A 22883-nucleotide genomic window follows, 5' to 3' on the forward strand; every position below is an offset into this window, starting at 1 on the left:
AAAGCAAATTTTCTTTAACACTTTGGTTAATTTATGGAAAGTAATTCCCAATATATATAGTATGCCTCGTTTTGGCAAAAGCTACTCTACAGCTTCTTCCTCAGAGAGAATCAATAGACATTTCAGCTGGCCCTTTGATAAAAATCATGAAGATATGAGGTCTTTCACAAATAGAAAACGTATTATAAAATAATATTTTGCACAGCAGAGAGAAGGCCATTATATAAGAATATCAGAAAAGCTGTCTCCAGATAGTTTTTCTAGGAAAAAACATAGGTCAGAAGACTGGGGTTTTTTAAATTCCAACTTAGTCAAACGTGATTTTTCACACATTAAATAACACCTTCAATCTGTAATATTTAAGGTTATGCATTGATCTTCTACATGTTTGTAATGCGTCTCGGAAAGCCACAGTACAATTTTTAGTTGCCTGACTATGAGTACTTTTTCCCTATTCTATGTTGTGATAGTGAGTGTATCAACACAATACTTTTTCCTCCATTAGCAAACTGGATGAGCAATTATGATACAGCTCTGAGGCAAGTGTAGGTAGTCCTCAGTTTACAATGGCAATTGTTGCTACGCGATGTGGTCATAAAGTATGTCACATGACAGCACCTCTTAGCAAGGGCAGTTCTGGTAGTCTTGTTGTTGTCCTTAAAGGAGCATGCCACATGGTCACCATTTGTAATCTCCTGCCAGCTTACCCATTGGCTTTGTTTCTCAAGCCAGCCAGGAAGGTAGCAAATGGCAACCACGTGACCATGGAACACTGCCACAGCCAAAGCTCTGAGGACTGGTCATTAAGAACTACTCATTCAGCATCATCACAATTTGAAGAGTCACTGAACAAGTGGTCATTAAGCGAGAACTACCTCCAACTATGGCAACCATATGCAACCAAACCATTTCTGAATTTGTAAATTATCAGGCGCAAGAAACCAGAACAGCTCTGAGAATGGATCAAATAGGTTTCTTTATAACAATAAAGAATAGGTTTCTTTATAACAATAAAGATCACCAATTTACAAGAATCTCGCCAGACTGCCTGCCTTCTTTGGGAAACAGCATATATAGACCTAAAGGTTTGACGTCAAACATTTCCTTCCTCAAATGGACTCTCAGCTGGAATGTCTTTTAATCCCCCACTATTGGGGTCTCCTCTCTTTCAACAGGTGATTCCACTACTTAAATTATGTCAAGTTCCTATCAACAGAAACTGTCAGGGCCCACTTCAAAACCTCATCCTAAGAAAGTAGGACTCGTGGAAGCAGTTTCTTCCAAAAGGAACTTTTATTAGGAGAAGCTGATAGCAGGCATGATCAGCAGGATCTGAGTTTCCCGCTCAGATCAATAGGTTAAAAGAGTCCCAAGCAAACCCCACCCCAATAGTTCATCCAGTCAGTTTGAATGGGCCAATCCTCAGGTGTTAAGTCTGTTGTGGGATAGGAGCTGACAACACAGGTCTTTCCCAGACTCGCAGCGATATTGTTGGGTCTTCACACCTTCCCTTTTGAAACTGGAGATAAGCCAGATGGCCGGAGGCACATTCCTTTCTCACCCCAAGGTAATGTCAAGGGACAGACAGTTCAAAGAGTAGATATCCAGAAACAGCAGAAGGGATACTTTGTAGCGACAGAAAGAAACAAAGAGACAGCCTGCAGCGTCTTCCCCCCTCCCCTTCAGGAGAATGGCAGAACCCGGAGTAATGAAATAAAAAGAAATAGAAAAGAGTCCCCCTTAAATGATGTTATGGGTTCTGACAGAAACTCAAGCAGAAGTCTCTTCTCTTGATACCAATTGACAAGATCAAGAATAACATATATTATTATATTTTTAGCACAATGCATGGATGTTATAGGTATAGGAGATGACCAGGCTGAGCCCAAGGGAGGGCTCAAGTGCCTTATCAGTTTAGAGTCCCTTTACGCCCACAATAAATCTGTGTCCAGCCGTCCTTGAATTCTTCCTTATCTACTGCCAACTTGGCTTGACAATTAGTTTAGATTCTTGTTTAGAATAAGTATGAAATAAACTTGTATTTCTTTTTGGACCTAACCCTAGCTCCTAATTTATTATGCCTAACAGGTGTCTCCAGAAGGAGGTAAAAGGGCAAGATGGTGGCCACCCACATAAAGTAGGAGCAGGGCGACTTCTGGATTGCCATCTCAGTGCTGGCGGACGCATGGAGGTGAGCTCCATCTTCAGTGTCTGGTTTTATCCCACTGGGGGACCCTGGAAAGGGTCGAAAGTCACCCTGTAGGGCCGACGAGCAAGGAGAGGACCCCTGCTTGATCGCGGAATGGCAACAGCCCTTCCACTTGATCCGGGGCAGCTCTCTAAACCGGCGGGGAAAAGACCAGGCATAGCAATATGGCTTGTCATTAAGCTGCTGACAGACAAAGTCAAAACTACAACCAAGCACCTTTAAAACAACGCAGATGAAACTGGGTGAAATCTGATCTGCTCTTTAAGACTTTAAATATTTTTCCCGCAAAAGCTGCCCAAAATATTTTTCCCCCTGTGAGGAGAGAGGGAAGGGAATTATTACCCCACCCTCTAAGAATAGCGGTGATTGACTACCTAGGGGAAAAGAGCAATTATAAGAACAATTTTAATTTAATTGGATGCATATATCTTTGAAATTTGCAAACTAAACATTTTCCTATTCTTGCTGGAGATATTGGCTTTTATTTTTATTTTTTTAAAAAAGAAACAAACCTTGAAAAACTATTATTAAAACTCGGGAATTAAAAAGTTTTAAATGGCATTGGTGACATCTTGTGGTGAAATATGTTATTACAATTTGTTATTAATTAAAAGAGACTTGGCTGGAAGCCCAGAAATTATAAAAAAAACCTCTGGACCTTGACATACCACCTGTGAGAAACACAGCTGTAAAGAAGGAACTGCAAGGTGGTTTATCCGGCCTGTTTGAACTATGAAGATAAACCTTTATTGACTTTCAGAATTATATGTGGGAAACTGTTTTACTATTTCTTTACATGAGAAGTCTTTGTTACTACATGAGATGAATACTTTGGACTATAAATTCTTACCTGCCAAACAATTTTCATTATAAGACTATTCACAACACGTCAAATAGATGTCGAATGAATGAACCTTTATTATCAAAATACAACATGTATACAGTGAGACTGGCTCCCTTCGTGCCCCCTCCACCACAACTCACAATGACAACAACCCCACCATCTTATTACACCATGTGAGCTAATTGCACAGCACACCAGCCTCACAAGTCAATCATACATAGAGTTATTTCTCGTTCAGGAGCCTGACAGCCCATGGATAGAAGCTGTTCTTCAGCCTGTTGGTATGGCTGGCTATACTTCTATATCTCCTACCCGATGGTAGGAGAGTAAAGAGGTACCAACCAGGGTATGAGTCATCCCTGAGAATTTTCCTCACTTTTTCAAGGCAGCGAGCCCTGGTGATATCATCCAGTGGTGTCACGGGACAGCCCACAATGTTTTCTGCTGTGCTCACCACCCTCTGTAATATCTTCTTATCCGCGGCTGTCAGACCATGTCATACATCTAGCAAAAAAATTTACTTCTAACATTTGATTTTAAAATCCTTAATTTAATACATTATCAAGAGAATATGGATGAAGATCAGGAAAAAATCCTTTCTATGTTGAAATCAATACATGAAACCATTCTTTCAGCATGTAACAAAATGAGAGGCAACATAAAGGAACAAGATCCCAGCTTAAATATACAGACCCAGATTTTGACTACAACCAAGACCCAACAATGCAAAAAGCAACAGGAGAAATGGAACAACTAAATATTAAGACAGAGGACCCAACTGACCAACAGATCCAGCCAATGGGGAAATTAGAAAAGAGAGTGAGAACACTGAAAATGGGAAATACTTTTTTAATAAATCAGTAGAAACTTAAGGAAAAGGAAGAAGAACAGACTGAATGGAAGCTAAACTTATTAGGACAACTGTGGGAAACTGAAATAAAGGGGAGGTGATCAAAGAAATATAATGGGGCTAGTTCTTCCACAAAAATTGTAATTAAATCATTTTTCTTAACTCAAATAATATACACAATAATAGAAGGAAAACAGTTTGATGAATTAAAATTACTGACATGGATGGTTAGTTGGCAAAGGAAAAAAGCCGGAGTAAGGCTGAAAGAAACTAGGGTTTTGATTTATTAGTGGGGATTTTGTACTATGATTACCTAGTCACCACGTTGCTTTTTAAATGTTTAATTGAAAAATTAGAAAATCAATAAAATATTATAAAAAAATAAAATAGAAGCAGGGCTTTCACTGCATGGTTGTGGCAGTCTTTTGACTTATGGGACCACATGTTATGATTAAATAGCTAGCCACCATTGCAAAAGAGACACATGAAAACATACTTCATAATAAGATATACACATGGTTTTGCTTTCTACCTTTTTCATTTGTGTTTCAGTTCAAATTTTCTATATGTATAAAAGATTTTGACAGACAACTGATCCTTGCAATCAGAAGGCCTGCAAATATCTGTGTGCACATAACCTGAAGTTGAAATTAATGTAAATCAAAGAAGGAAAGAGGATAAATAACAATAATGGGAAATAAGACAAAAAGCAAAATGGACTAAAGTTTGTAAAGTGGAAAGAAACAATGAATTTCTAGAGGGTTTTAGCTATCATAGTTCCAGTTATTGCCTAGATAAAACATGGCGGAAAGTCTGTGAAAAAGTAGATTTTAGTAAATAATTAAGAGAGAAGTAAAATCTAAAGGACAACTGAAAGGAAACAACTATATGGTAAAGGAAATAGTGGCCAGAAAGAAAAATACAACTAAGTGTAAATGTACACCAAAAATATGGCAGGGATATTGTGTGTTGTTGCAGGGGATGAACCTTAGGCCATATTGGGACTGTAGTAATTAGTGAAGCCTAAGGCCAATACAACAGCCAGACTAAATCAGGGTACCTAAATTCAATTTCCCATTCAGCTGGAATGATCACAATTTAACTATATATTACTTATCATCTGTCAATCTGTCATAGAGCTAGGGTGATGAGGATAAAATATGTGAACATTATATTGTAAGAGGATGCACCAAGGCTTAGAAAAAAATTGGAATAATTCAAAATATCACTAAAAAATAGCAAATGAATACTTCAGTGTCAAGCTTACCTAGAAAAGGTTTTGAGCACTGCCAAAAAAAATAATAATCCAGGCAACTCACAGGAACTTCATCTAAATGATTTCACCCTTAAATAAGGGTGGTTTTTTTTCTCATTTAATTTCTAAGATTTTGTTTTTAACCCGCTATTTATTGATATTATATGCAATTAGTAAAATTTCATGTCTATTGCACTTCATTGATTTTCTGCTACTAAAAGTCTGATACACAAACCCTTTTCCAAAGCATCTTGAGTGGGACAAAAAGGTAAATGCTGTTCTAGCATTTTTAGCATCTTTCTTCATAATTTTATATGGATTCCTGGAGATTGGATTGGTGGCATCATAGTATTACTTGCAGCAACTTGGTTTTTAATTATCCATTAATACCTCCTGATCACTGGTGGAAAAAGATCAGACAGTAAACAGGAAGAAGGGCAGGTAGCCTTTCTGTGCAAGTGTAAACACATACAACAGAGTTTGAATGACTCACTGTAAACCTAAGTTCTCAGATTTGAGTGAAAATTGAGATATCAAGACTTATCCTACTGTTCTTCCTACTGAAATTCAGAGCTAAAAATTCTTATAATAAATTGATAATAAACAATATTAATATCATTGGAAACTGGTCAAAGGGTATAGATGCATCATCATCATAAAAAAAAATCTTTAAAAGACAAAATAATGATCCTCGACATCCCATTGTCCCCTCTGAATGAAAGACTCTTTCCTTCCTTCAGTTCTTGATTGTTTATAGTTGACGCTTGCTCTAATTTCCCATTTTCGTCATGTCCGACCTTTGACCACTCTATGGATCAGCACTCTTCATCCCCTCTGTCTCTGTCTGAAATAAAAATTCCCATTTTATACCGCATAAATTGGAACTTTCCTGAATGGTCAAACATTAACATATGACAAATTAGAACCACACTGCCATTAATAGAAGGAAATAGGTATTGCCAAATTTTGCTCATGGATTGCTCATCTTGGTGAGAGTAAAGGGGTTCGAAATGTCCAGATAAGATAAGATAACCTTTATTGTCATTTTTTTACTGTGGGCACAACGTCACACATCAAAAATGTAATTTAGTTGCCCGCTCTCAAAATGAAACACATATATGACACACACCTAACTATACTATATACAACATATGTATAGACCCACACACCTACATATACATAACAAATAAATATTAAATACTGTCCATCTTGAATATATAACAGAAGGAGGAAGCTTGAGAGTTCACAAGGTTAATGCTGTATGGAATGAAACTATGGCTGAATCTGGATGTTCTGCTACGGATACCACGAAGCCTCCTCCCAGAAGGTAACAAGGAAAACAGATCAGGAAGAGGATGTGTAGTGTCCCAGATAATCTTACGGACCCTGCTCAAGCAACGCTTCTGTGCTATGTCCTGGATGGAGGGAACTGCCAATGATCTTTTCGGCCATCCTCATCAGTCTCTGCACCGCCTTCTTGTCTGAAGCAGCGATGCTTCCAAACCAGACTGTGATGTTGTATGACAGGATGCTCTTGACCATCCCCCTGTAGAAAGTGGTCAGGACAGGGGAAGGAAGATGTGCTTTTCTCATGAGACGCAGAAAATGCAGGCGCTGCTGTGCCCGCTTCACCAGTTTCTCACTGTTGAGCAACCAAGCCAGCCTACTCGTTAGCTGCACACCCAGAAATTTGATGCTGGTAACCCTCTCCAAAGGTGAATCATTAATGCAAAGAGAAGTGTGGCTGTGCCTGCCTTTTCTGAAATCGATAATAATAATAATAATAATAATAATAATAATAATAATAATAATAATAATAATAATAATAATAATAATAATAATAATAATAATAATTTTATTTGTATAACGCCCTTCTCCCGAAGGACTCAGGGCGGTGAACAGGGCAACATATAAAAATACAATGATCACTTTGGTTTTTCCAGTATTTAAAACTAGGCCTTTTTCCTTACACCAGTTCACCAACCCCTCAACCTCCTTGCGGTAAGCTCCAATCTCCAATCTCCTTTGCCCCTGAAAGCAACTATGGCTACCAAATCTATTGCAGAGAATTAGTGGATTGTCTACAATAGTGTGAGAGCATTTCACTGTGTATAAGTTATTCTACCTTCTATTACAAGGACCTTTATAGGGACAGAGCAACTTCTATGAAAAGAAAGAATACAGTTTTCCAACTGTAGAAAGACAATTATGAATAATTCTATTTTTTTTAACTGTTGGTATTTTCTAGATATGCAGATGTGTATATAATATGAATGTCATACAGTATGTGTATATAGTATGGATGTCATACAGTATGTATTAGTAGCTTTTAATTGATAGAAAAAAGTACATTTCCATTTCAGGAAATTTCTGTTTATTTTTATTTATAATGCTATTATATTTCTGTATTAGTTTATGACTAATTCTCTCAAACTGGATGAATGCCTCTTAAAATGCCTATTTAAATTCATTATTTAACCTGCCAAAAATGTGTTAAAACATTTTGAGAAAAGCAAAATCTGGCAACATGCTACATTTTGATCAGGGCATTAATCCAACAAGCAAGAATCATAGCATTTTGTATGAAAATATGGGAAAAATGCAATCTATATAGCACACCTATTTTAAAAACATAAGCAAAAAATATAAGCACCTGGCTTAATTAAAGTTTTCAAATTCATTTATTTAGATACCTACTGGAATATGATGACGTATGAATCTATTCATAATTATATACAAATGAAAGGAAACTTTATTATACCACCAATGTGCATGTAGCAGTAATATCTGAAGTTTTTAATTCTTCCTAAATCCCTTTTGTCAAAAGATAACATCAAGTAAGTCTCACTAAAGGATTACTTTCTAAAGGTTTTATCTCTTTCAAAAGGCGAGAAACCCAGAGGTATTATTTTGTATTTTGCACAGTTTAAGTTTCTTACTTTTTATATCATAAGTGTAGAAGTAAATTAAATGGGATTTCCTAAGCAGTGCATGTTTAAGGCACAAGAGAGCTGCATTATTACGAAAAAAAATCGTGCTTTAACAAGAACTCTGGCTACTGAGAACATGAGAGTATCTGCTCCTTTTGATTACAAATATATTGTATTTATCAGTCATCAATCCAGAAATAGATAAAGACCATGACTGAATTGCTCAGAAAAGCAAATGAGAAAGTGCTGAAATGAGTTATATTCAATTTTATCTACATTCTCCAAACAAAGAAATCAGGGGCAAAGTATGAATATCTTCCATAGTTTTTGTTTCTGAGCATTATTATGCATTTCAGGATTTTTATTTTTTATTTTTTTGGTAGTACCAAAAACTTACCGGTCTTGCTTAACACTTTTTGGGGCTAAAAAGAAATCTTTATTCAAAGGGAAGATAATACTAACATAATGGTACTATGAAAGTACTGGAATTTCAGACTTGGAAAGACAATTGTGTTCAAGATATACAAGAGCATGGAAGAACACTATCTGGTCTTGGATGGTAATAAAATATTTGTTTATTAAATAAAGATATGAAGAATGATACGATCATAGACAATTAAGAAATCCACTATTGAAAATCAAATATTTTACTTTCCTGTATAGCCACAGGAGTGTCCATTCTTTCTAGGATGCCTTTTTTCCATTGACACTCCCAAGATAATCTTCCAATTAATTCTGATTTTGGAGAAAAGTCTGTATACCTACCCAAAACATGCATAAACTATACAGAGTGTTGTGTAGTAGGTTCTGGAGAGCAGGAAGGATGCCGAGACGATGAGTACAGCATGGCAGATCTTTATTCGGTGGAAGTGACTGTACTGGGGGAATAGGGGTTACCTGCCCTCCTTTTATACCTGGCCAGGTGAGCAGCCGGCCAATCGGTTTGAACCTCTGTTTCCCGCCAAAACTGGGTTCCCGCCAAAACAGTTACAGTTCAACGCCTCCTGGTGGTGACTGCTATGTAAGTGTGTATGTGTTCTCTTCACCTGGATACATAACACAGAGCACAATAATTTTTCATCCTAAGAACTTTGAAAAAAGTGGCAGTCTCAGCTAACATTTGCTAAACCCTCTAACCAAATTGCCAATTAGAAGTCCTACTTTCAAAAGGAAAGACTTGAAATTGACCAAGCATCAATCTTACTGCTCCTTATCAATAAAGTAATTCACCTCATGTTCTACAAATCTTCATGCAACATCATTCTGCAGTATTGCTGGAACTGATGCTTCTTTCACCAAATGTGTTATTATGCTCTGTGGAAACTCCCTTCCCAGAGATTTGGAAGCTGATTGAATGCACTATATTAGTTAAAGAACGTATTCCAGAGATTGATTCTTAAAGAAAACAGATACTTCTTTTTCCTGGTGTACTGTAATTGAAGCCCTATGTACAACAAACTGGACCATTCTCATTTGTTGCGCAGTCAATATTTAAGACACAACTGGAAGACTCACTTCTTGAAATTCAAACTAAGAACTACTACAAAGAAAACTGTCTCTTTTTGAAAGCCTAGCTGTTTCAGCCCCCCAATATGAGCTGAGAAATGTTGCGGATAAAGTCACTGCTTGTGTATTTCCAATCCTGCTGATTGCATCTTGGAACCCATTCCTTTAAGAAGCTTTCTCTCTCAGAAAAAAAAATTAAATCCATTTTTCACCCTCAGAGCAAAGATTTCAGGGTTATTTTGCTGGTCTCCAAATTTGAGTTACACACAGAGAGAGAGAGAGAGAAAGAGAGAGAAAGAGAATGAAAGAAAGAGAGAGAGACAGAGACAGAGAGACAGATACAGAGGCAGAGACTATGGTATTAGGAAATTATTTATGCAACTGTGCATAATACCTTACTAGCCATTAAAATAACAGTCTTCCCCTGTAGTCTTTTGTGTCCTCTGAAAAATTGCTTCAGTGTTGGAAGTCCCTCTAGAATTGGTGGGTGGGGGAATATGGCAATGAAGGTTAAGGATGAATGTGGGAATTAATCAAACTTGTTTCTTCTGTTCAAGGGAATAACAATTCTGTGTCATTTTTGATGCTCTATGTAACATGCCAGGTTCCTAACACCTAATTCCATGTACAAAGGCAGTCACCTTTCTAGATACCTGTTAAATAAGTGGAACAATAATGCATTCTTGACTTTTACTATGAACGGATGCATTTGTCTTTCCCTTTCTAATGCCTGACCAAGGGAATAAAGACTTTGTATCTGTTCCAAGACATAAAGTCAGCGACACCAACAACAGGAAATTTAATTTGGATCCAAGTCACGATCGATGCAAACCAGGACAAACTTATCTCTACTACATGACATAAATTAGAATAAACATCCCTGTTCTAGCTGCAGTTCTCAAGATCTTTGAATCCCGTTTCCATTTTAACAAAAGTTCACAATACAAAAGACTTGAGCTTATCATGATATCTGATTTTTTTAATAAAAAAAATGTGAACAGATTTCTACAATAGACATGAGTGTTGGATAGTTTTCACACACTGCAATATAATCAGGTTATTCACTGCACCAGTCGTAACTTCACTAAGGGCTGTTGTCTTTACTTGCTTTCCCATCCTTGTGTTTTTTCCTTTCCTTCAGGGAGGCCCTACTAAAGCCCTTTGCCACTTCTCTCAGTGCTTTCCATCTGTTCTGAAGGGTATGTTTACAGTACCCCTGCACAGTGGCATTACAGCATAGGTCCCCAATCTTTTGGGCAATAGGGACCGGTTCCGTGGAGAGAGGTTTTTCCGCAGACCGGAGGGAGTGTGGTTTCATGTACTGCCTGCATCCCGTGGATGGGGCTTCGCTTGTTTGCACGGTTTCTGGCAAGCTGCGGCCCGGTGCCGGTCCATATTCTGGGGCTTGGGGACCCCTGCATTAGAGAGCTTTTCACGTTAAGGTGTGTGAATGAATGATGTGGTAGAAACTCTTAGCTAGATTGGAGAGAAGGTTAAGAGGGGGTTGAGCTTAGAGTCCTTGCACTGCAGAAAGCGACACAGGCCTGACCTCCCAAAGAATCCCTGAAGCCTTATCTGACTCTTCCCAAGGGAATGTAGTCAATCTGGTGAGATTCTTGCAACAGAATTTACTAACAATAAAGCTTCTGCTTGAGACCTGTTCATCTATGGTTTTGGTTGAGCAGAGAGAACACTGTTGTTGTTTTTTTTCAAAGTCTGGGAGGTATGTGGACATTCAAGAGGCAGCATCCAGCGTTATTAAAAATGTTCCTGCTGATTTGGATGGTTGAAGCCAACAGCTATGTGAGAGGACCTATTTTTTATTTTATTTTATTTTATGAGATACCTTCCTTCTTTTACCAGCATCTTATAATCGGATATAGGAAAAGTACTATAAAAATGTTTTATACAAGGGATAATGCAGAGACTCATAAATGGCATATAAACACTTATTTGTATATCTGGATTTTGCCAATTAAAGGTTATTTAATGAAGTTTATAAAAAAATTGGGACAGAAAAAACAGTGCAAAAGAAATTTTACAATCTAAAATGTATATTAGCATATTATAGCCATTGTTTGGTCAACCATACTAATTAGATGATTTGTATAATCTATGTCCCGTTTTATATATATAATTTTATTCCCTTATTTATATTATACCATTTCTGATAAGATTTCTTGATAACACAGTAAGGTTTGCTATCTAAACAGAATAATTTTTGTTCCACCCACCCAATCTGTTAATGAAATACAACAATTAATTATTCTTACGACAAAGAATTAAATCAACTGATTACATGATACGACTCCTAATAAACTTGAGAGGCTTGGAACAAGAATTTTTTTAAAAAAATCTAAATCTCTGAAGCACAAATAAACAAGGCTAAGAGTACATATCATAAAGCCAACATACAATTAGCAGCACCTTATTCTAATTATCTTTCAGCAGTTATAAAGGTTGGTCTGAAGTCCATTTTTCTCCATGGATACTCCATGGATTGTTTCTGTAGATTAATTTTGGAAGAACTGGTACATTCCTTTTTATTTTTAAAAGCAAGCTAACGCACAAAACTAAAATCAATGAAGAAATCCCATTTGGTGACCTTCCACAGCCAAGATTGCGTCTTAAAAATGTAATGAGTTTTCTTCCTCTCTCTTATAACAATTGGCAATAACTGATAGACCACTATGATTTCATTTAAACAACTCTCCATCATTAGAAAAAAATTGAAGAAAAGAAAAGCTATGTAAACTATACTAACCATTCATTGGGAACCCACTGAAAAATATACTGGAAGGACGAGAATGCAGTATCCTCTACAATAATTGATGAAAAATGAGAAAATATAAGCAACCCAAAGATAAACAAAAGTATTTATTCACATTTTTGGAATGTAGTTATCGAGGCTATAAAGTAAGATATGATGTGATTTCAACTGCAAGGGCTGCATACTTGAAAAGTCCTAAGATTTGTGAAATAAGATTTGATAAACTTAAGAACTTATGGGGAAAAAACAAGGTTAGCAATATGAGACAAATAAAATCATGATTCAATCTGTTAAAAAATCCCTCAAACTGTATTTTTAAAAACATAGCAAAGGTTATGCTGGATAGGCTTATAATGAATGAAATTACAAGCCAGTTCTAAGTATTTTTTTACTGATATCATGTCCATTGCACTCAATCATTTTCTAAACATGTACAATATAATATTGTAGGGCTAGATGACTAGGAGGAAATGTTTAGATCACTTATTTTGTCCTAAGTAGATCCACGGTAGTCATGTACCCCTAAGATACTTCTCAGAGACCTGTATCATCATGTATGTTGAAATCCCTGAGAGCCTGGGGACTCACAACACCACTTCTAAAATCAGTTCAGGCAAGGAGACTGTTGGGTGGGGTCAGATGCCTATCCTGTCTTGATTACAAGAGATGTTGGGGGTGGGAGAAGAGAAGCATGCATTATTTAATAGGCACAGTATCTAGAAGTCCAGCAATGCTACATCATGAAGTTCTGTAGTAAATGGCTGTGCTTCTCCATCCCCATCCTTCTAACTTCTATGCATCCTATGATTATGTAGTGTAGTGCCTTTCAAACCGTATTCAAGGCTTGCTGCTAGGAGCTATTACTACTACCCAACCAACCATAGGATCACTGAAACATTTATTACTTTGGTATTCCATTGCTTACCTCTGATTTAGGGAGGCCCCACTCTCTGTCTCAGCATGGAAAGTAGAAGCAGTTCTTTTGTGGACTGTGTCTTAAATTAACACTTCAAACTATATCATACAAACTAAGTTTTCTGTATTAAAGTCTCTATGGCTTTGAGCTAGCCTCCACGTTGGAACAACTTACATTTATTTATGGAGTTTCTCTTTAAGGTACATGATCCCTGACATTAGAGAAAAATAGCTTCAGTGATTCCAAGGTGCAACATTTCATTCATCCTGATCTAATGAATCATGATCAAAAATATTTTTAGCAGAAGCTGGGTGAACTGCGAGAGATAAAATTTATACTGAACCACTACGGTGCCAATAAAAACCAAGACCCTGGATGAGAGATGTTTCTTTTTATCTTACCTCCAGAGCCTTCAGCCGTTCCAAGAGTGATTTTGATTTGTCTCTTTCCTCTTCGCTGCTGCTGTTTTCATTCCTTAAATGTTTATCTGACATGCAAATGTCTTCCACTCCTGTTTTGCACTGCTTGCCCTCTTGCATTAATGTTTCCTAAAACAATGAATATATATTTTCATCAACTAAAATGAGAATGATTGTTAGAAAATGTGCTGGAAGTACATTATTGCATTAACACCCCAACAGGAACTTTTTAGTATGTTACTTACTTACTAGCATTTATATTCTGGCCACTTCCAGAAACTTCTGCTGGCTAAAAATCATAATCATAAATATAATACAAAAAACCCAAGAGGCAACAAAAATACATATAAGGGTTAAAAACAATCCACACCATGGTTCTTAATCTCCAAAGGCTGATCTGAAGACCTTGGTGTACTCAAGGTAAAAACAAGGAGCCATAAGGATTGAAATTCAAAGAAATAAGGACATGAATGACTTGTTAAAGCCTCCTTCTCAATAAAGAACCAGAAGCAGAAGCTGGAATAGCCCCTGAAACCCAAACTCCAACAGCCGTTCTTTCATGGACCTGTTCATTTAAGGAGAATGTAACTCTATTCAGAAGTAGCGTAGAGGCCAACAGACAATGTGTGGACAAGGAACCATTCTGTCTTGTTGGAATTCAAAGTCAGCCTATTTCATCTTATTCAGGTTTCACAGGATTAGAATATTAATGGTATTACCTGTCTATTTACAGTAAGAGGTATCTAACTAGCTATTATGTGCCCGCTGTAAGTTTCTTACTCCAAACTACAGAAGACTTCTCCCAATGATTTCAGAGAGACATTTCACAGAGATGGGGGACAACACTGAGCCTGGAGTCCATCCAATATATAACATCTAATATTTAAGGAATGAGGGAGTTTGTTTTGTCTACAACCTGAATTATCAATGATGTAGGACATATACTGAAATTAAAATCCTCATTTCACATTGTCTGTTAAATCACCTCTCTGGAGAGAGGTGGACAGAGGGGGCGTGGTTTTGTGTGCTGCCTGCATCCCACAGATGGGGCTTTTCTTGTTTGTGCGGCCCGGTTGCTGGCATGCCGCGACCTGGTACTGGTCCACGGACTGGGGGTTGGGGACCCCTGTGTTAAATAAGAGTTACATTCAGGACCTTGTCTCCACCTTGTCTGCTCCTTTGGTCACCAGTTCAAACCTTCTTCACTTATCTCTTATGTATTTTAAAAACGAGAAATACATTTCTAGCATCAATGTACTTAACACGAATGTGAGCCAGAATGAAGAAGCTCACAAAACCCTGCCATTCTATCAAACATTTTGGCTTCTAAATCCTTACAGGAAATAAAAGGAGAAAGAACTACAAGGACAATATATACAGAACAGTTCCAGCCTTAGGCTGTAAAAATAATAAACTTATTTCAAACGTCCATGACCATAAAACTAGATAATTTTATCACCAGAGCTGGCATTTAGGCTTGACGTACATGAAGAACTGCCAACCTATCTAATATCTCTCAACATATCCGTAGGTAACTTGACTACGTCACACTGAATACTGCCTCAGACAAACCAATACTTTTCACACATACAACTTATTCCAACAATGTGCTAGTGCTTATGTGGAAGAGGCTCTCTGTTTTTAAGCACTGACGTCCATTACTGGCATTCTCTGTGGGTGCTGACAGTAGCAATGAAATTGAACAACTTTGAGAAAACAAGATGTTCACAATAAAAGTGCAAAGCATCAAAATACATTTGAAATATTCTACTTTTTCAAAACAGTAATACATTGAAAGATCAGTTAGGCCAAATCTAGTTTTCAACTACATGCATATAAGCTGCCTGTTCATTTATTTGTTGTTGTTGTTAGTTAGTTGCGTGTCCAACCCATCACGACCCCAAGGACAACGTTCCTCCAGGCCTTCCTGTCCTCTACCATCTTCTGGAGACCATTTAGGCTCACGCCTACTGCTTCAGTGACTCCATCCAGCCACCTCATTCTCTGTCGTCCCCTTGGATGCAGTTTTAAAACTTGACCTTCTTATCTCCAATTAGACAATGCACATGATCTTCTAAGCAGAAGAGTCAACATTGTTCTTTTTTATTTATTTTTAAATAGATGATTAAAATGGATATTCTCCAGTGAACCTTAACAACAACTCTCCACACCGCTTGAGGGAAAGTTGGACATAGAACATCAGAGTGTGTATAGTTTTGATCTTTTTTTATTTCTATGGGCAGTAAGAGTACAAAAGAAGTGGGGAGAGACAATGCAGGGGAGATGGCTACACAGGGAAAAATAAAAAGTTAAAGGGAGAAGAGAGAGAGGGGGGAGGCAGCAGAAAAGAGATAAAGAGGAAGTATACATCTGCATGAGAATAGATATACTGCTTCACTTTTTAAAAACATTTATATCGCATCTCTTTTCCACTGCTGCAGCTGACAATAATCCTTGATATATTATTCAGTTGCAAAAAAGAGAAAAACAAAGTGGCAACCCCCCAAAAAGTGGCTAGGTTGATACCTTTGATTTTGTCAAAATTTTAACCCAGCAGGGGATACCCAAAACAGCCCTGGGTGTAACTGTTAGATAACAAATTAATGCCATATAGATCGGGATTATTTTCATTACAACAGCTATAGTGTATGTCATGAAAGCCTGAATATGCTTCCACCTTCCCTCCCTTTATCTTTGTGTGAATTAGAGCAAGGCCTGTCTTAAGATTTTTTTTTTCAAATTAGTTTCCAAATTTAAAAAGTAAACTATTCTGAAGGATGATAAAATGAGAAATCAAACTTGCTAGAATTTCTCACCAGAAAATGTAAATACGTTCCTATTTGCTTCCTAATTTATTTAACTTAACATCTCATTTTGCCCAGATATCTTAATTAAGTATATGGAAATATATTACTGTTGCACACTGCCTGGAAATACATGCAATGACTATCAGCATACATTTATTTTAAACAAAACAACGCTTCTAAAAGCAAGGTTCTCCTTCAACATTTTAATTTGTGTTTAGCATTACTGGTTAATAGGAAGGGGGTCCATGATCTTCTCTATGCCATTTCAAAGGCTTTCAAAACAGCCAGTGAACTACAGTGGTTCAGATGTTGGGCTAGAACCAAGGAATCTTCACAGAGGGAAGCTGATTGGCTGGCTGGACCATTTCTAAAATAACCTATCCCACTGGCAACTGTTCTATGCAAATTATGAGAAAAAGTGTATAGGCTAATTTGAGCATTTAGAAAAAGGTTAGACTACAAATATAATAAATATGTAAATGTATATATAAGTTACACTTGTCTCACTGAGCAGAGGAGAAACAAACAACATTGTTGTACTGAGAGATTGTATTTCATGCTAGATTTAAACATACATTTGCTAAAAAGCATTATTCAGAAGCCACCACAAAATAATTACCAAAATATAGTTTACATTCATTTTAATCTAAAATTAAACCAGCAGCTAAAGTACTTAAAGTCACTCTGTGCCAGGCAATATATTCAATAATGACACCAAAGTGTAGCTTTCTTGACTTTTTTTCTGCAAAATATTCTGCTCATAATACTTGCATTCTTTTCAATTTCATGCCTTTCTTATATGTAGCTGATTTGTTCACTAAACTCAAAATTAGTAAAAAGAGGAAAAAAGCATAAAAAATATTTACCAACATGTACAATCAAGAGGTAGTAAGAAACTGCTGAAACACTTTGAAGCACCACATGAGCAAGCCTTATTCTGAAATGTCCATGTTTCCTCAGAAAAGAATTATTTTCATGAAAATTGGTACAATCATAAGAGATAGGTCACACCATCCCCTGCAATGAAGGGATAATTCTATCCTAATTATAGGAGTTCTCAGTTTTTGACGTCTCCTTCATGATTAGCATGACCAAAGATGAAGAAAGAGAGAACTTCAGGATGAAACTAAATCAGAAGTGGGAGTTCTGAACATGTTACAGAGATTACTAAGCACCTGTAAGGGGCAACCTATTCCTGACAGACAACTGCAAGGCATGTTCTGCATATCTATTTTCTACTCTGCACAGATTTACACTTTCTAAAAACTTGCTCCTCATTATTAACTTACAACACTTCATTATTCAGTACCAGATGGCTATAATTTGTCTCTTCCCTTTTCTATCAGGGTGGCAAAGCAAGGGCTTGGAATTTAAAACAGAAGAGAATTTCTGAAGCTGAATATAAAAATTTGATTCTAAAGTATCTAAATAGACAACCAGGAGTGAAATTTGCTTCTCATAAAAGCCTGTTTAGACTAGTGCAGAGTTTCCCAACCTTGGCAATTTCCTTAGGTATACAATTTCAACTCTCACAGCCAGCATAGCCATTTCTAATAATTCTGGGAGTTGAAGTCCACTCACTTTCAGTTTGCCAAGGCTGATAAACACTGGTCTAGTAATTAAAGTATCAAGTTAAAAAAAACACCAGGAGATTCTGAATTCTTGTCCTGCCTGGGTGACTTTAGGCCAATCACTCTTTCTCAGCCCAGCATACCTCAGAGGAAAATAGGAGGAGGAAGTTGTTTTAGGCATGTTTACCACCTTGAGTTATTTGTAAAAATAATAAAGGTAGGATAAAAAAATATCTTTTTAAAAACTGCTTCTCTGAGGTGTGGCCACTGCTTATTCTTAGCAGTGAAGGAAGTCCTTCAGAATTTGCAGTGTTATAGGAATCCAAGAAGGTATTGCAAACAGAATGTGATTAAGAACTATTTTCTATGACTAAGAGTGGTTGTTGGAGGTTTTAAACTGAAAATTTAAAAGATGCCAACCATTTAATCTGGGACTTTCGTATGCAAAGCAGGTACCCTTTGACTGCCATTTTCTAGTCTTTCTGCAATCGAATGGCTAGTGGCAAAGTCTAACACAGAGCCCCGAGTGCCAATTGCTTCCTTTCATAATCCAGCAACGTGACCGTGGTGTCAGAAAAAGCTCAAGGGATTGGAGATGGAGCGATCTGAACTATGATTCTACCAAGTGATTAAGGAAAAACATTGCCTCAGGCAAAACAAATGACAAAGTGTTTTTAACTTTCAAAATCAAGGAAGGGGGTAAGGGAAAAATGAAGACAAACAGTAAGGGAAAATAGCATTTTGAGTAACAGAACAACAGAGGAAAGAAAGGAAATTATAGCCAGGTATGAGAAGATAGCAATGGGAAAATGTTAGGAAAAAGAAGAAAAGAGGCCTATACCTTTAGGAAAAAGAACTAAAAAACAAATAAATAGGGGTAGATAATAAACAATGTCAGGGGAGGGGAGGAAGAATTAGGAGGGAAGAGAGGGGAGGGGAGGAGACAGGAAGGGAAGATGGGGGAAGTGCAGGGAAGAGGAGGTGAGAGAAGATTATATTTGAAAATCCTCCATATGTAACCTCCATGATCTGACTGGAAATTCAGTCTTTCAATCAGAAATCTCTGATAAATCCCTTTATCATAAGCAGAGATGCAGTATAAAGTAAAGTAATATAATACTAGAAATACTGATATTCAAACTGTAGTATTCTGGAGGAAAAAAACAAGAAAAGAGAAGACGGAAGCTAATATCTGAAAGTACAGCACATTAGACCAATTTGAAGCAAAGAAAACCAGCAGGCTGCCAATTATCATATCCTTGAATGAAAAGCAAGCATCACATAAAATTTTCCACTTTTTAGCTCTGCAGTTAATAGTAAACAAGCTGTGTACCATTGATAGATAAACAAGGTACACATGAAAGACATTATCAGCATGCCTGTGGTCAACATATTCTTTTATTATAGAATATTTCCATGCTAATTCAAAGAAGAAAAAGGCTAAATTTACAAAAATGGGTTCAGGCTAAGCCTTTTGTTCTTCTCACAGCCTCTAGTTTTATTCTCTATGTCAGATATGTCAAACTCATGACATCACGTGATGTCGCATAATGTATCGGAGCTTTTTCGCCATTGCCGGCAATGGGGTGGGCGCGGTTTTGGGATGACGTGTCCAGCCTGTGGGCCGGCAGTTTGACACCCCTGCTCTATGTCTTCTTCTTCGACTTAATCATTGTTTATTTTGTTATGGATCAATACACATTTTTTAAGCTTAGATATTCTTAACTTGTGCTTTCTGAATTTCTACATATCCTCATCCATAGTCACAGCCAACCTTCAATGACTACCAGGTCCCTCTTCAATTCTGGACATTCTGTGTAATGAGAAAGAGAGTTAAGTTTGCTGTAATGGCTTTGATGGTAGGATGCAAACTAGAACAGAATATAAATAGAAGGGACCTTGGAGGTCTTCGAGTTCAACCCCCTGCTCAAGCAAGACTCTTTACCACTTCAGACAAATGGCTGTCCAGTCTCTTCTTAAAAACCTCCAGAGATGAAGCACCCACAATTTCTGAAGGCAAGCTGTTCCAGTGCTTAATTGTTCTCACTGTTCTTCTTAATTCCAGGATTGCTTGTCTCCTTGAATAGTTTCCATCCATTATTTCTTGTCCTGCCCTCTGGTAATTTGGAAAATAAGTTGACCCCTCTTCTTTGTGGCAGCCCCTCAAATACTGGAATACTGCTATCATGTCACCCCTAGTCCTTCTTTTCTCTAGACTAGCCAAACCCAAACCCTGCAACCATTCTTCATGTTTAGTCTTGAGGTCTTGGGTATGAAATCCAGCTCGGTGATTTTGGGACAGTCATTCTTTTTCCGCCCAACACACCTCAGATCGTGTTGTTGTTGTGAAAACAGGAGCAGAAGCATTAGTTATGTACATCACTTTGAACTGATTGAAAATTAAAGCAGGATAAAAATCAACTAAATGTAACTAAATTACAATACTTACAATAATTAAATTGTAATACATTACAATAAAATTATTTAATCAGTAAAGATTATTTTTGTTGGCTGATGGGTAGAGATTATTTCCCTTGCCCATGTAGGGCCTCTAGCTTGAAATTTATGGAATGAGCAAAAATAAAAAAAAGAGAAAGACAATAATGGTGGAAAGTAACTGCCTGAGATCACCTGGAGAATTGCTGAGATTAGAAAAGTAGAAAAAAATATTTGTACTGGAGGAAGATAATTTATGCAGTGTCAATTTTACCAAAAGTTTCATAACCTGAACATTTTTATTTGTGAAATTTGATAAATGATAACAGATATTTTGTTCCTTACTAATAAAACACTTTTCATATACTAACTAAGACCATGACCTACGGCTAAACAGCTTGCTTCTAAAAAACAAGACTTAAACTGCTAGTCCTCAATGAGAGAAAACTTAAGGTCCATTTGTTTAGAATTACTGATTTTACTTGTCTATCACATGTGGAGTCTCCCAATTTTTTTTTTTAAAAAAATTATTACTATTTCCTTTGCATACGAATTGCAACAGCAGAGAACAGATTATTCCTTGCTTTAGACAGCTTAATGCCTATAAGATATAAACGTATATTTTTGTACTGCTAAAAATTTACTTCAGGTGAAATTAGCAAAATTTGAATTAAAAGAAAAAGGGATTAGAAAAAACAGAACATTTTACAGGAATAGCTACACTGTTCACTGTTCAATATTACTTCTGCTAGAAAACCCTATATCAGTTTCTTCTTTTTCCCCCTCTCTGCATTTTATGTAAAAAGTATACATAGAGTTGGTTATAAAATCTTAGATTAAATGCCTGTGCCAGATAGGAAAACAAAGTGTTTTCTTTACATCTCTGATGTGAATCTACAACCACTGTCATATCAATCTAAATCTACCACACATAAGTCTTTACTCGAAACACTTCCAAGTATTGCAGGATATTATCCTTACGGAACAGCCCTGCAGAGCTATTCTAATAAATTTTCTGAAAAAGAGGCTTTTATTGCCTCTTCCATTTATCAGAAACATTTATTTACAATGGCAAAATGCCTAGTCCTCAAAAAAGGGTTCCAAGGTTCCAGATATAATATTGAGAAATTTATAATATTAATTAAATGGATTAAAAGAAAAAAAAATGTTTACCAATATAAGATAGTAAGAAAAAAGTTGTATATAGGCCCTTTCCTCAAACGCTTGCTGAAGGATACACAATCAATGATCCACATCAACTGGTTTATGACATAAAGCCAATTTCAAGGGAGAGGGGTGGTGGTAAAAGATTGATCTACAAGTGTGTCATGATAATATTTAGTGATTGTCACACTGTTACCAAGAAAAGCAAAAATAAAGATTTTTAACCTGCTAAAGAGGGACTGAAATAATAGCATCATATATAAGAATCTATCTGAAAGATGAAGTGATATGGTTTGAATTCATTTGCCAGAATATTCTAAATAGGGGTATATCTTTTTAAACCTAATTCAAGCATTGGGTATTATAAATGCCTTTAAATCTTTTTACCAAACATTACAATTAAAAAAATAAAAAGTAATACAAACCAAAAAAAGAAAAACAAATAGAAAGTGCAGAAAAACTAGAAAAACAATAGAAAAGCAAAAAATAATATGGTAGAAAAAAAGAAATATATATAAAGAAATGACTTAATCACAAGAAAAATGTTTGTTAATTATCATCTTCTCTTAAAATACAATGAGTAATCATTCCCATATTTTATCTCTTGTCTATAAAGGTAAAGGTAAAGGTTCCCCCGCATATGCGTGCTAGTCATTTCCGACTCTAGGGGCCGGTGCTCATCTCCGTTTCAAAGCCGAAGAGGCAGCGCTTGTCCGAGGACGTCTCCATGGTCATGTGGCCGGCATGACTAGATGCCAAAGGTGCACAGAATGCTGTTACCTTCCCACCGTAGTGGTCCCTATTTTTCTACTTGCATTTTTACATGCTTTCGAACTGCTAGGTTGGCAAAAGGTGGGACGAGTAACAGGCGCTCACTCTGTTATGCGGCACTCAGGATTCGACCCGCCAAACTGCCGACCATCTGGTCGACAAGCTCAGAATCCTAACCCACTAAGCCACCACGTCCCTTCTTGTCTATAAACAAATCCTTAAAACATCATAATTCAGTCCTGTTCACCAAAAGTCTATTAAAGGTTACCAAAGATAACTGTTTTAAACTTGATCAAATTAATCTGTTCTTCCTTCCTTTTACTTTTAACAATCTTGATCTTTAATCTTTCAAATAATGTCCTAGAACTCAATTTCTTTTCATTTTTTTCTTTCTCCATTATAACAAAGTCCTTCAAAAGTTTAACAGGGTAAGAA

At 36.7% G+C, this 22883-nt stretch overlaps 1 protein-coding gene across 1 annotated transcript in view; it reads right to left on the reverse strand.

Moving 5' to 3' along the window:
- NCKAP5 (NCK associated protein 5) overlaps positions 1-22883 on the reverse strand; it is a 643822-nt gene that overhangs the window by 235214 nt on the left and 385725 nt on the right. The window contains exon 6 of the mRNA XM_081341973.1: positions 13682-13828. Within this exon, the coding sequence (XP_081198099.1) occupies positions 13682-13828 (147 nt within the window). The remainder of the gene's footprint in view (positions 1-13681; positions 13829-22883) is intronic.

The sequence above is a fragment of the Vipera berus genome, assembly GCF_964194415.1.
Source record: "Vipera berus genome assembly, chromosome: 1".
NCBI lineage: Eukaryota > Metazoa > Chordata > Lepidosauria > Squamata > Viperidae > Vipera > Vipera berus.